A 14843-nucleotide genomic window follows, 5' to 3' on the forward strand; every position below is an offset into this window, starting at 1 on the left:
CTAAAAGGCAAATATTAATTAAATAAATAAATAATAATATGTAATTACTAAATACCAAGGGCCCAAATTAATTATGAAAATAAAACTACCATATATATAATACTATAATATAACATTACGATGAGTAAATTACAGTACGAGTACACCAACTGGCAATTATACGGTGTGTATAATATTATAGTCTATACCAAACAGGAACAGGAGTGGGGGTAAACCGGCTGATTATTGTTATCCAGACCGCACGACCATAGTGGCATAGTCGTCCATAGTTGATTAAAATATATACTTTGTGGCACTACCGAGTACAGATTAACTACTGTGTAAAGACGTATTAAATACCAATATTCTTAAAATAATATAATCTTATCTAAATATTTAACTCAGACCTCAGTGATTGTTACACAACACGTCAACACTAGTACACTAACTGTATAGTGTATACTGTATACTATATAGTACAGTGCAACAGCGGTTTACTGCCACTTCATATTTTATTTTGTGCTACAACGATCAACTTACTAAGTTTTCGTTGTCGATTCACTTAATCATTTTAAAATTTGTTTATAGAAACTAAAAGTAAATACATCTCAGATACAATGGCATCAAAAAATCAGTTCATCACGTTTAATAATGGTCAGAAGTATCCGATTGTAGGGTTTGGCACTTGGAAGGTAAATATTAAATTAATTGAGGATAGGTAGTATTTAAATACATTTTAATTTTGATTGATTTAATTTTAATTATTTTAAATTAACCGTAAATACCTGGTACTTTAAATTAAGTGGTAGGTATTTGAATTTTTCAAATATTTTAGCAAATGTACATTTAAATTTTATCTATAACTAGGAAGTAGGTAGCTAATTATTGTATACTACATAAAGTAATAGATATAGTTCCTATTTTAACATTTTAACATGTATAGCTAAAAACTATAATGTTTAAAACTGCAGCCTTTCTACGTTTTAAACTATGCAACTTAAGTTAAAGTGCACTTTACTAATATAATAGTAGTATTAGTTACCTACATGTTTGATCTTATTATGATAACATTTACGATTTACCTGCTTGTATAGGTATATTATTGCTGTTACCGAAAATAGAAACAACATATTGCCTGATAAACAATTGAGATTAATGATTTAATTACTTTTACAAATATACTATTAAAAATATAATTATGTAAGCATAGGCATGTCCACGACTCGTCTCTATAATACAGAGGTATAACCAACACATTTTACGAAGCGTGTAAATGTGATATGAATAATTGCTGTTACTTTTTTATATAACCCATTAAATTTGTTCTCATTTTATATATATATTTTTTTTTATTGAAATTTTGTAGTTTACAATTAATCATTTTATATTTTTATTAGATATTATTTTCAGTACTCCAATAAGATAATATAATAATATTCTTTTTCAAAATTTGGGGGATCGTACTAACTTACAAACTTATCCAGTTTCACATTCATATTATATAGCTTATAAGACCTGCACAAGAAGTCTAGACGCCTATGTAGCTGCTAAATAATAAATTATATGATTAACATTTTAAACCTTTATATATTATAATCTGATATAGGTACCTACCTAAAACTAACATACCGTTATACTTGTCAATCTATAATTTTGATAGGTCAGGTTGTATCAACTAAATAATAAAACACTTAAATGATTTTTAAAGATATTATATAAATAATTAATTGTATTTTATATTTACAGTCAAAGCCTGGCGAAGTTGAAGAAGCAGTCAAAGCTGCTATAGATACAGGATATAGACATATTGACTGTGCTATGGTTTATGAAAATGAAAGCGAAATAGGAAAAGCTATTAAGCAAAAAATTGATGAAGGTGTTGTTAAACGTGAAGATTTATTCATTACTAGTAAAGTAAGAATATTTACTAATTTTTATGAATTAAAATACTTAAAAACACTACATTTTTAGTTGTGGAACACTTTTCATCAACCTGATTATGTCGAAACAGTATTGAAAAAAACTTTATCTGATTTGCAAATCGAATATTTGGACCTATACTTAATACACTGGCCTATGGCTTTTAAGGTATGTCCAAAATTAAATAAAAATAATTAATGACCACTGAATATCCCTAATAATTAATTAATTATAATATTAGGAGGGTAAGCTGGAAGATGAATGGTTCCCAAAGGATGCTAATGGAGTCACACTTGAAGGAAATGGTTCTTATATAGAAACATGGAAAGCAATGGAAAACTTGGTTAAAAAAGGTCTTGTCAAGTCAATTGGTATATCAAACTTTAATAAGAAACAAATAGAAAACGTACTGAGTATAGCTACTATAAAGCCAGTTGTTAATCAAGTATGAATATTTATTAAATATATATAAAATTAAAAACATAACATAAATACGTTATATTTGTTTATATTTAGATTGAATGTCATCCATACTTGAATCAAAAAAAATTAAAAGAATTTTGCGAACAAAATAACATATTTGTAACTGCATACAGTCCTTTAGGATCTCCAGACAGACCTTGGGCTAAGCCAGAAGATCCATCACTCTTGGAGGACCCAAAAATTGTAGCTATTGCAAAAAAATATGGCAAAACTACTGCTCAAGTTTTGATTAAATATCAAGTACAAAGAGGCAACATTGTCATTCCAAAATCTGTGACCAAGAGTCGTATTGAATCAAATTTTGATATATGGGATTTTGCATTAGAACAAGGCGATATAGATGCAATTGATACTTTTGATTGTAATGGCAGAGTTCTTCATCTTAACTGGTATGTTAATAGTTAATATTTGTTTAAAAATATATAACTAGTTTTTAATATTTATAGTTTAAACTTTGAATCAACCGTAAACCTTTATTTTTTTTCAGGAATAAACATTTCAAGGATTATCCATTCCACGATGAATATTAATATCAAAAATGTTTCTGCAATAAAACTTATAATTTTTAATTTATTTTGTTACTATACTGTTTAAAGTATAGCACATTTTAATTTCATAATCAATTTAATAGATTTATGTGTATTACACATAACAAATAATATTTTTGTAAACAACACATTAAAAAAGTATTTAATTTGCAATAAGAAAAATGTATTTTCACATATTACTCTATGTAGTTCATTGATTTAAATTTAGACGACCTTAATGTCAGTACAATTAAAAATATATATATTTTTTAAATAACAAACCTATTTAAATCACTTTTAAGTTTTAAGTTTCAATAATATTTTAATAATAAAATAATTTAATTAGTTAAAGAAAACTGAATGGTCATCATTTTAGTTTTGTTAAGTTCTTATGAATGTATTTTAAATCCATGGTAAAATTTATAATTTGTTTATTCTAATTGAAATAGAGAATCACATGTAAAATAATCTGAAAGTCATATCAAATAAATAGGTTTAAAGTACAAAGAACTACATTTATAACTAAGCACACGACCTTAACATAATCACCATTCATTATTAATCAAACATACATAATATATACCATTCAAATACTAATAATATGTGTTCTTATAAATCAACTATTAAAATTTAACCTTGAGGCTTAATGTCATTAATTAAAACTATAATTTAAGTAGCTGAATTTGTCAATATATTTTACTTTCAGATATAATCCCTATTGTTTTCTTAATGTTTAAAACTTTTTTCTATTTAGAATTGGGCACTTATCACAATTATTTACCTAGACAACTTTTTGGGTTTAAGCCGCTTAAGAAGGAAGTAAGATAGGATGATAAGGTAAAAACAAACATTTTATTAAATACTTAATTACATTCATAGATCTAAGAAGAGCTTACGATCATATGTCAATTAATTGCTTCATTTAATTAAAAAAGTTAAATGTTATAACTTAAAGTATTAAGTATTAATTGGTTATGGTTTTAGGAGAATTCCTTAACTCATTGGTATACATAATATTAATGGCAACCGGTAGGCAATTATCTAGTTATCTAACATCATAATCAAAGAAAAAAAAATGTTAAAATTTACCCTAAAAGTATTTTTTTTTTTTTTTACATGGTACACTATTTACCTAAACGTATTCATTATGGTAATCTGTTACTACCTATGTATTATTATCAATACTATACTTACCTAGTTACCTATTGCATACTTACCTAGTTACCTATTGCATACTTACCTAGTTACCTATTGCAAATAAAATATATTTTAAAATCCATGATACCTAATAATTATATGACATTCTGTACAGTTGGAAAGAATAATTATTGAGGTTCAATTTTTAAAAATAAAAAGCAGCTCTTCTGTTCTTTACAATTTTTCGGAGAGACAATTTTTACAGTAATTTTGAATTTATTCTTATATGTTTATGCTGTATTCTTGTATAATTTTATAGGTATCTACTGGCTACTTTGAAAATTCAAGATACCTACGATTTATTTAATTTAATTATTATGTCCTTAAACACAAATAGCTATTAACTAGTGGATTAGTATCTACACAGTACACAATCTGAATATATTTTATTGGCAAATTACCTTGTTTTTTCTTTCTCATTTTCCCTGCAGTAAGGTAAAGGTATTAGGTAGGTACCCAAGTTTGTAAATAAGTCAAACAGATTTAACTTTTGAACCTTACATAATGTGTCACATAACTCTTCATATATATGTTATGGGCAATGTAAACCACAAATTTTTTTTTTTAGTAACTAATATTATTTTTTATTATTATAAATTATAATCATTACTTATTTATAGAATTGATTTTTTTTAAAAACAATCATTAATTTTATTCGTGTACCATAATATTACGAATATTTTTATGGAATAAAAAAAAATTGACAAGTATCATCATATTATTTTTATAATAAATTATAATTTTTTCATCACCAATTTATTTGAACAAGATTTAGGAGCACGGCACTTGGAATTACATAGCCTATCTGCTTCTCTACATTTGGTTTTTAAATAGGCAGTACGATAAGTAACAAAAATAAATTTATACGCAGTGTTTCAAAAAATTCATAGTTTATTGTATTATGATACATAAAAAAATTAATAATGATTGTTCTGAAAAAAAAATCAATACTATAAATGGGTAATAATAATAAAAAATAATATTAGTTGGTTAAAAAAAAATTTGTGGTTTACATTTTTTGGGCAGAACCACATTGACCGCTCAATGAATACATTGCCCGGTATTCCACATTACCCTAACATATAGGTATGTCATTTAATGAAGTTAAAAAATTGGTTTAAAGGCCAACCTTCATCAAACCCGTAAAATGTGTTCAAAAATTATACAGCTGATACAAAGCAACTACAGTCATGGTTAAAATTAAATATAATAATGGAAATATTATATATTATTAAGTCTTTCAATAAATTAGTCTTGATAGGAAATCACCAAACCTAGATTACACATTCAAGGCTAAATATTATAACCAGTAACCAATATAATCTTCATATTTATGCCTATAAATGTTGAATGTAGAATTATCAATAACTAATTAAAATAAGTAGTAGGAGATATATTTTTAAGAAAATTCAGTACTTAATCATCTAGTAATTATTAATTCTATCATTTTTTTTTTTTAAATTGTATTTAACTAATGGTTACAAATCTATTGAAATTTAGCCAATAATTGTTATATTCTGTTTATAAGAAATAAAATATAGTGTTTTATTTATCATATATATTTTTACTCAAATATAATGATTTAAAATGTTTAAATCCTAAGTTTTAACTTTAAAGTACATTGGGTCGGGTGAAGAAGGAAAAGTTTGAAATGTAAAAAACATTAATTTAAAATTTAATAACCTATTATGTAACAAGGTATCATTATTTAATCATAAGATCTTATAACAACTTAACAACGAAAGAAAAAATAACATATTTTTTAATAAATTGGGTTAGACAGGTATAGCAGGTTGTTACTTAGTACCTAAGTCCATAGACAGGGGTGGGCTGAGACAACTATTGGGCCCAGGAAATTTATATTTTGAGTTTTGACCGGTCCTTGGAAATTTTGTCATCACACACCAAATGTAAAAACTTAAATATAGGTACAAAAGTTTTGATAAGTGACGGTTGCATCCTCTACCCTCCTTCAGTTTTCTTAGGAAAAAACTTAAGATTCAAGTGTTTGATAATTTATCTTAGATCAGGGTAGGTTTAATGTATTACTTATTTTCTATTACTGGATAACTGAGTCACAATGGATGGAAAACATTGAGCGATATTTGAATTAACCTAACTAAATATTTCTAAGATATTTCTTTTTATCTCTCTGGTTTTAAGAAAGACTAACCTAACCTAACCACCCTTCCTTTAATTCTTTTAGTTTCCATTTAGAGCAACTAATAGCGAAGTAAATATTATAAAGTCACCAAACAACGTACAACGATAAAGAAAATAAATTTACTTTTATGAATTAAGGTTTGAGAACATTACATTGAAAGCACGAAACTATACCTATATAGTAAACATAACCTATCAATTGTATGAATATGATATTTTATTTTTGTATAAAATAAACTCATATTCTACTAATTTATTATAATGTACAATTTATAAATATTATATTTTTTGTTGTGTACAGTATCTATATTTGGTAATACATATTAAGTAAATAGTAAATACTCACTGGCTAGACGTGGATCAGAGTTGGACTATATATTATTTGTACTTCTAAGCAACTTTGCCAAATTTATGGGTGCATATACAAGGTAAATATCCATATGGATTGTGGAAATCTATACCTACGTTATTATAAGAATTAATTGGTTATATTACTTATATTTTAGATCATACTTTTATATTGGATCAGAAACTCTGAATTTGAAATGCATATGTGGTGTGTCACAGTCCATAAATAACTAAATATGGGCATATGGCTAATGGTATGAAAAATAATTTCCTAAAAGTTGTAGGCTAGTCTTCAAAAAATCACCTGTAACTACGTACTTGTGTTTGCAAAATAAAATTAATTATGATATTAAAAATAAGAATTGTTGATAATTTAAAAACTAATTAATACTGCAATTAAATTATGGTACACATAAATTTAAATTTGCCTCGCCTTTTACACATATTATCTACAGCATTGTTTCTCAAATAGATAAAATTCATCATTTTCATTTGATAATTTAAACTATTAAGTATGAAGATGAAGTCAAAGAGACGGGAGAGACAATTCAAATGTGTTTTATTTTGCCTTTTATTACACAATGATAAATGTAAAATATTTTGGTGGGTCACGAAGGTGAAAAATATAAATTACCGGGCCAGCCCAAACAAGAGTTTGGGAAACGCTACAGTAAAACATTGCTGAACGGTCATGTGTGGACGTGTGGTACTACCACAGATTAAATAAAACTAAGTCCGGTAAAAAGTTCTGAAGGGTGAATGGGTCATATATTTTTAGAACTATAATATTCTAATATACTAATCAAATTTAATTTGTTAAATACATTTTTCCAATTTGTAAAGCCAGTTTTCATAAATATTTTATCAACATCACCACAACCAAAATGTCGACAGCAAAAACAAAATGCAGCATTTTTTTCTAAGCTGTACTCAAGCCAAGAATATTCTTTTAAATATTTTGCTCTAAAAGATCTTTTCCAGCTACTGTCATAGGATAAGTCTAGATAATCATAAATAATTTGTAAAAATAATATATAAGTAACTTATATAAATTTAAAAGTTATTCTATTATTACATTAAATTATAGAAAAACCTACATACAAAATAATACGTTTTAGTTCGTAATTTGGTGTTTTAAAAAAAAACATTTTGTATAGGTAGGTAATGTAAAAAAAGCAGTACAGTAACTTAAAATATTTTACTTTGGTACCTATTAAATACCTATATATTTTATAATTACAAATATTATGGACTAGGTCTTAATTAATATAATGTTTGTAAATTATTATAACTTACATCTAAAATCAGCTTTACAGGACCAGTTTCTTTGTTTCCCAAACCACTCACAATATAGTATTAGTATCTGTAATACTTTCTGAATACATTTTCTTACTGCTTTATTCAGTTTCTTATTTTGTTGATTGTGCTACTTTTTTTGGATCAATAGAAATGCTTTGGCATTGCAGAATATTTAGACGTTTGTTTCTACTTGATGAAGACAATAAACGACGCAACGCTTCGGGACCTTATTCCGTATTCGCTCTTGTAGGATTGTTGCATTTTCGTAATAGGGGCTTCGGCGCAACATTTTGTTTTTATAAATCGATTTTTCAAACAATTAAAAATCTTTCTTTTGTCTTCCGGTTACACCAAAATTCGGATATAACGATCTGATTCTCTATAGGTCCCTTGAAAATCGTCATGAGCGGATTTTACTGTATCTACGTTTAAGTTTTTATTCATATAGGTATTATTTATTATTTATGTTTATTAAGTACTCGCTTTAGTTAACTACCTTCTTAGTTATCTTATACATTTATATACATGTACAAGCATGTACATATTATAATATATATTATAACATGAGCATTTAACTTTAAAATTGTTTTTGTTTTTGTCATTCAACTAATTGACACGAAATAAATAACTTTGATTGTTAATGTAATATTTATTATGATAATAATATTATTGATTTTGATTATTTAATCAAATTAACGGTATTTTCACATAAACCAGTCGTATTTTACTAGTGCCCACCTAATGTAACTATGTAAGGAATGCTTACATGCACCCCGGGAGTTTCGAGGGTTTGGTAGAATAAATATTATCAAATCCTCCCTTAAATTGTCCAAATCGAAAGACGAATGATTAGTCTATAAACCTCATCTAGTCATCTATAAACTTGGCCGCTAAAAATGTACTTGCAAAACCACGTGACCATAATAAAGAGTGATAAGTGATAACGTGGAGACTGTTTTACATTTACGCTCGTTAATATCCATATGCTATATTTACATATTATCCTGTTTTTTAATTATTCTTCGATTCTTGTATTTTTTTTCACAAAACAAAATTCTACACACAATATTACTATTTAAATTGTATTTATCTTGTACTCGAGTTTTATAGTTTGCACGTCTTGGTGTTTTTTTATTTTAGTAAAATGTTGTCTAATCTCGGTATTTCATTGCAACGTAAAAAGTTCAGCGTTTGAGGTCTTACAAAAAGTGTTATACTGATTTTAGTGAGTACTTTATTTTGTATATTGTAGAAATCGCAAAATGTTACTACTAATTTAGAAATTTTTGTTTGTTTTGATAATTTTTTTTTGTCTTGGTTTTTCATCCAAGTTTATTCTGCCTCAATCTCATCACATTCACATCAAAATGATCAACAATCTTTCGGATTTAGTTTTAGAAGAGGACTTCCGAGTAAAATTATTGATAATATTTGTACGAATAAAAACAGTAAAATATTCTTTGATTATTTCAGAACATTAAAATTGCCAAGTGTTAAGCTGAAGATTTTTCTGAAATATCATTAGAAAGAATATAATGTATCTATGGCATACAAATGTATGCTGTTTCATAATGGTGTTAAAGTGAATGCATTTGATAGATAATCCAATACAGCTAAGTAAAAAAATCTAAGCACTGGTCCTTTTAAACTTACCAATAGCTAAAATGTAAAAATATTTTATTTATTGGTTGTTTACATGTTTAGCTAACTAAAAGTTAAGTCAAAGTCTAAAGTATAATTTCAGTACTCAGGCCACTCGACCCTTTGGTTGAAACTACCAAGTTGATGGGTTTACAACTTGACTTATGGGATAGAATAAAAAGGTCGGTAGGATATCAGAGCACTCTCTGTTTTCTCTCTTTGATCCAGGCGTAACAAACTAAATGTATCATTAACAAAACCAACCCGATATTGTTACTTTTAATATTTAGTTTAATAAATAAATGTATTGCGAGAAAATTAGTAATTGAATTTATGAATTTATTTAATTATTCTTGTACATTTTTCTTATATTTTTTATTTTTTGTATTCATTATTTTAAATTTTTTTGAATTTTTTTGGCTTTGTTTTTTTGTAAGTCATACATTTTATATGTTATTGGCTAAAACCTACTACCCACGTATTCTGTAGATTTTATTTTAAATAATGGAGTTTATTATTTATTGCTATCTAATTAACTATTCTGCTACTATTTCTTTACTTTTTCCCTATGTTTCATTTTCACCTCGATAGTATAACCATTTCAAAAACCAATAAATTATGTAATATATAATCTAAAGTGAAATGTATTTTAAAATACTACATTGTACACTCTTACCTAGGTTTTTAGTTCCACATGTTTAACTATATTTTAAAATGTATAGTATTTTCTATAATTGTATTGGTTTGCTTTTTAAAGTGTTACCATAATTAATGAATAAATAATACTACATTGGTGATGATAATTGTACATTTATATAAATAAGATGTATGCTTATGTTAATGATTTTTATGTGATTTTTGGTTTTTGGTTAGAGTCTGCAAAAGAGAGCTTCTAGATAACCTAGAATAACTGACTAACATGGACTACTCAATAAAGATGTGTCGTTTATTAACAAACTTGTTCAATTGGATGATTCACTATAAAGTACAATATTCAGAACTATATATTCAGGGTGTACATTTTAACACCCCACTGGCCACCACCTTACAGTCACACACACACACACACATGTAAAAATGTATACATAAATTATTTTATTCTGTTTCAAACAAGTAATATTAATAATATTTATAGAAATTTTAACTATGTCGATAATTATTACTTATCAACATAAATTTACATTACAGTCAGTAGCTGTTATTGATAAAATATATGCTACCATAAAGTTTTGGTTTTGTTACATTTTTTTTAAACCAAGTATAGAAACGTTATTGGTTTTAATTTTTTGAAAATATTTGTATTCTTCTCATAAATAGAAATTAACTTCAGCTACTTTTGACAGTTGATGTACAAAAAATTACTATTTTATAAAACTAAATTACATTATCACCTCACATATAAATAAATAAATATAAAAAAAAAGGTTTATACTTACTAGTTATTACTGCATTAGTTTCAAATGTTTCAATATTTCATCTTTATTTTAGAGCAGTTTTAACATTTAAACTTAAGATACCCAGAAAGATTTCATTTATACCGCATACATATAAGCATTCCAACCATTTCCTCAGTGATCTAACAGAAGGTACATAAAGACATGATCTCACAAATTTATACCCTACTGCGAGTGGTAATATAGACCCAGCACAAATAACTTTTCTGTTTCTTTGTATTGTCTTGCACTTTTTTTTAATTGACCTAACCGAAATTCAGACGGAGCTATGATGTTACATCTTAAAAATGAATCCATTTTGGAATTTTTGTCATACACTTTTTTTAAATTTTTTTGTTTCAGTTTTAATAATATTTTTACCCTTGCAAATTACTTTCTTAACTTAAAATTCAGTTTTGGATCATACATTCTTGATATAATACAATATTTTTTGTTTCAACAGGCAGAACTTAAAAAACAAAAAAAATATGCGGTGTCCTGATGCTCGAAATGTGGAACTCAGAAGTCACTGGAACTTAACCATTTACGAGCTGATTTCGTAGTACCAGTATAGCCGACCACTTTGTCAGAACGTAATTCCAAAGAATTTTTTCGAATATACAATCTATTGGAGAACTTGAAAATTAGATGCACAAGTTGAAGTGTTTCAAACATAAGAAACTGAAAAAAAACTACATGAATTCTAACAGTGAATATTTTCAGAATGTTACTCTTCAATTTATAATTTAATATTGATAAAAATCAGTGAAGACTTAAATAAAGTTAATGAAAATTAAATTAAAAAAAGATAAAATAGGATTTTGATTTTTCACTTACCTACATTTTTGAGTTCACATTCTTTGTTTTTAATAATTTAGAATTTTAATTTATCGAGGCTTTTTATTCAATTCAGATATTAAATACTTGAATTGTTTTTGTTTTTGTTAATTTTTAATCTTAATTCAACATAAAAACTTGAGTGAACAAGAAAGTTCATTTGATTTAAAATGTCGTTATTTGATAAAATTATGAATCAAATTAAGTTTTCTCCTTTTTCTAACGTAATCATACACTGCACGCTGTAGGTACCGTACGTCCCTACACTATTTTTCTTGTATTTGTATGTTTGTAGAATATATTTTTATACTTAGGATAATGATTAACCAACAATGTTAGATGGTGTACCTACCTCTGAACAGTCTGAACATATTTGTTTCGGCTTCCACAAATAATTAATGAGTTTGATGGCACTAACATTTATGTACATAAAATATTAACACAAATAAGAATAATTGTTCAATTTCGATTGACAGTATTTCACCTGTCTTTATTATATACACACTATTTATCAAACTTAATGAAATATTTACTAAATTCATCTACGTCCCCCAGTTAACAATTTGTTAGGGCAATAATTAATTTTTTTAAGACTATAAAGTATGTATATCCCAAATGAATATGAATATTAACTTACGTAAACATCGACTCTTTCTGTGAAATCTTGTTGAATCATATCTAGAGTGCTGTGCATCACAGTTGATGGAGCTGTAATAGCTTTCTTTATTTGTCATAATCTTGATACAAACTGCAAAAATTGAGATTCTATGAAAATAACATGAACTCAAAAAAATATTTGAGTACCTACATCCTATGTACTATGAATTATTTACTATTTAATGACTTTTCCATTTATGGATGGCTTTTTTTTTTGTTCATTGATAATATTATTATATATGATTTAAGAAATTATTTTGTCTGACTTAAGATCGTTTTTGTCGACTCGAATATTTTAAAACATTGTTAAAGGAATATTAAATAGCTTATAAATTTATATTGTTTAATATTTAATGAAAATCTGTAAAAACATTTTCCATAGTAAGACTTGTAGTATATTGTGTAATCATTTTTTTTTCAAGTTTTTGTTAGGTTCTATAAAGGAGATATAAATTATTATTAGTTGTACATTTCAAGTATGAGTACTTCTAAGTATTATTAACTTTTTTACAATATTTTAAGTTATTTCATTTTTGAATTTTAAAAAACAACACTTAGTAATTGCTTACACCTATAGGTAATGCAATATTGTGATTTTTTCCTTTACTCATTAGTCATTAGGTATTTGTGTTCAGAATATTGGACAATATTGAATATTATTAGATATTTATATTTAAGTCTAGTTCAAGTACTAAATACTACTGTAATTATTATTTTATAGCTTGCTGATGAACCTTGCACCTAAAACTTGACTTTCACTAAAAATTACACTATTTATTTTAAAAAGTAATTTTGATACAATTGTGTTAATTTAAATAAAGTATAATAAAATTACTACAGCGTTGCTGCAAAAGTAATTTGTAATTTGCATTACGTTACTACTTACTACCAATAGTGGATTTAGTGACGTTTTTAATCTAACCTACACCGATACGTAGTCGGCATTATTAGGTATTTAGATTTAAATTAATTCGATTACAGCAGCGCTATCTACTGTTGCCAAATCATTTTGAACTCTAATGTGTAAGGTAAGAACTTACGTCAGTCGCACCAGTGCCCCCCTCCCATCATTTTCAAATTATTGCAATTTATTACCCTTTAGTACGTTGTTTGTATGAATTTGTATGACCGAAAGGGCTCAGATTCATCAAAAAAACCCTCTTAAGTGGTGGGGTGGGGGGGTCGACGTCTTACCGGCCACTAACGGTGGTAATTTGAAATTTTCTTTTTACCAATCATTTGCGCTCTATTTGCACGTAGTTGTACGCGCAATATAAATATTCGTACTCTCGTCGTTTCGGGGATGGTGTGGTGTACATAAAGAACTTTTCTTTGCTAATAAATACTTTACTTTGTTAAGGTACAGAAAATATATTTATGTAAAATGTAACTTTATGTAGGTAATGGGTATATAGTTAATTTGTTAGTTGCAATAGTTAAAATTCTAAGTAGGTACTTAACCTATAACGCGGTGTGCATGCTTGCCAGTTTCTGAACTGCTGTACTTTGTGAAATTTAAATTCGTAGTACTTTCATATTCTGCATAACACATACGTGCATATTATAGTATCGAATAGTTCTTAAAAACTTTCGTAGCATTTACTCGTGTCAAATCCAAAAAAGCGTTAGCTAAATCTACGTTTACAAAAAAAATTTTCGAAGATTTGAAGATTAATAAGTATTATAGGTAATACCTCTAATCCGTTAAATTAGTTCGTTTGAATTGTCAAAACTGTACCACACTCTTCAGACCACTTAAATGCCGAATACAGACCATTCAACGACTTAACAGTTTTTACTTTTTAACGGGTTTATATTAATTGAATTTTGAATTTTATAATATAGGAAAATCGCTTTTTCCTGAATAATATCATAACATAAAACATAATATATATTAATATATTATACTTAGTTGTAGTCCTTTTAACTATTAATATTAGTATTTTATAGTTTATAGGTACTCAATTTTATATTAATTTTTCTATTAATATTAGTAAAAGTTTTAACTATATTTTTTAGTTAAAGTTAATTCAAACATAAGAAATTGCAGTAACCATAAAATATAGTTTACCGTAACAAACAGTTATATTTATGAAGTCATAATAATTAAACCATTTTTGTTATTTTACCTAGAAAATAATTATATTTTAATATTTTAGTAATTTTTTTTCCATGCGGATTCTAATAAACGCACAATCATTTTTAATAATACAAAATACAAATACATATAGGTATATAATATAATATATATTTTATTAATTTATTATTTATAAGTATGCAATATAATTGCCATTATTATTTATTAGGTACCGAATGGTAACTACCTATTTATGATGTAACGCATTCTAAATGTGCCAAC

General features: G+C 26.3%; 1 protein-coding gene and 1 long non-coding RNA gene across 2 annotated transcripts; both read left to right on the plus strand.

The window, feature by feature from the left end:
* Positions 1–257: 257 nt before the first annotated feature.
* Positions 258–3109, plus strand: LOC111042663 (alcohol dehydrogenase [NADP(+)]-like). The gene is made up of 6 exons (XM_022327349.1): positions 258–671; positions 1726–1893; positions 1951–2067; positions 2141–2344; positions 2416–2771; positions 2870–3109. Exons 1-6 carry the CDS (start codon positions 597–599, stop codon positions 2910–2912), a joined length of 963 nt encoding a protein of 320 aa, XP_022183041.1. The 5' UTR covers positions 258–596; the 3' UTR covers positions 2913–3109.
* A 5427-nt stretch (positions 3110–8536) lies between these two features.
* On the plus strand, positions 8537–11821 carry LOC111042664. Its single transcript, XR_002605493.1, has 3 exons — positions 8537–9141; positions 10431–10628; positions 11454–11821. It is a non-coding gene; the product is annotated as an uncharacterized LOC111042664 (long non-coding RNA).
* Positions 11822–14843: the final 3022 nt, after the last annotated feature.

Source organism: Myzus persicae, unplaced genomic scaffold, assembly GCF_001856785.1.
Source record: "Myzus persicae strain clone G006 unplaced genomic scaffold, MPER_G0061.0, whole genome shotgun sequence".
Lineage (NCBI taxonomy): Eukaryota > Metazoa > Arthropoda > Insecta > Hemiptera > Aphididae > Myzus > Myzus persicae.

What these genes read in the sequence shown, in the direction of transcription:
- LOC111042663 (XM_022327349.1), top strand. Translation starts at nt 597, where the DNA reads ATGGCATCAAAAAATCAGTTCATCACGTTTAATAATGGTCAGAAGTAT. An exon ending in TAAAGCCAGTTGTTAATCAA is followed by an intron (nt 2,345 to 2,415) that starts GTATGAATATTT and finishes GTTTATATTTAG; the next exon opens with ATTGAATGTCATCCATACTT. An exon ending in AGAGTTCTTCATCTTAACTG is followed by an intron (nt 2,772 to 2,869) that starts GTATGTTAATAG and finishes ATTTTTTTTCAG; the next exon opens with GAATAAACATTTCAAGGATT.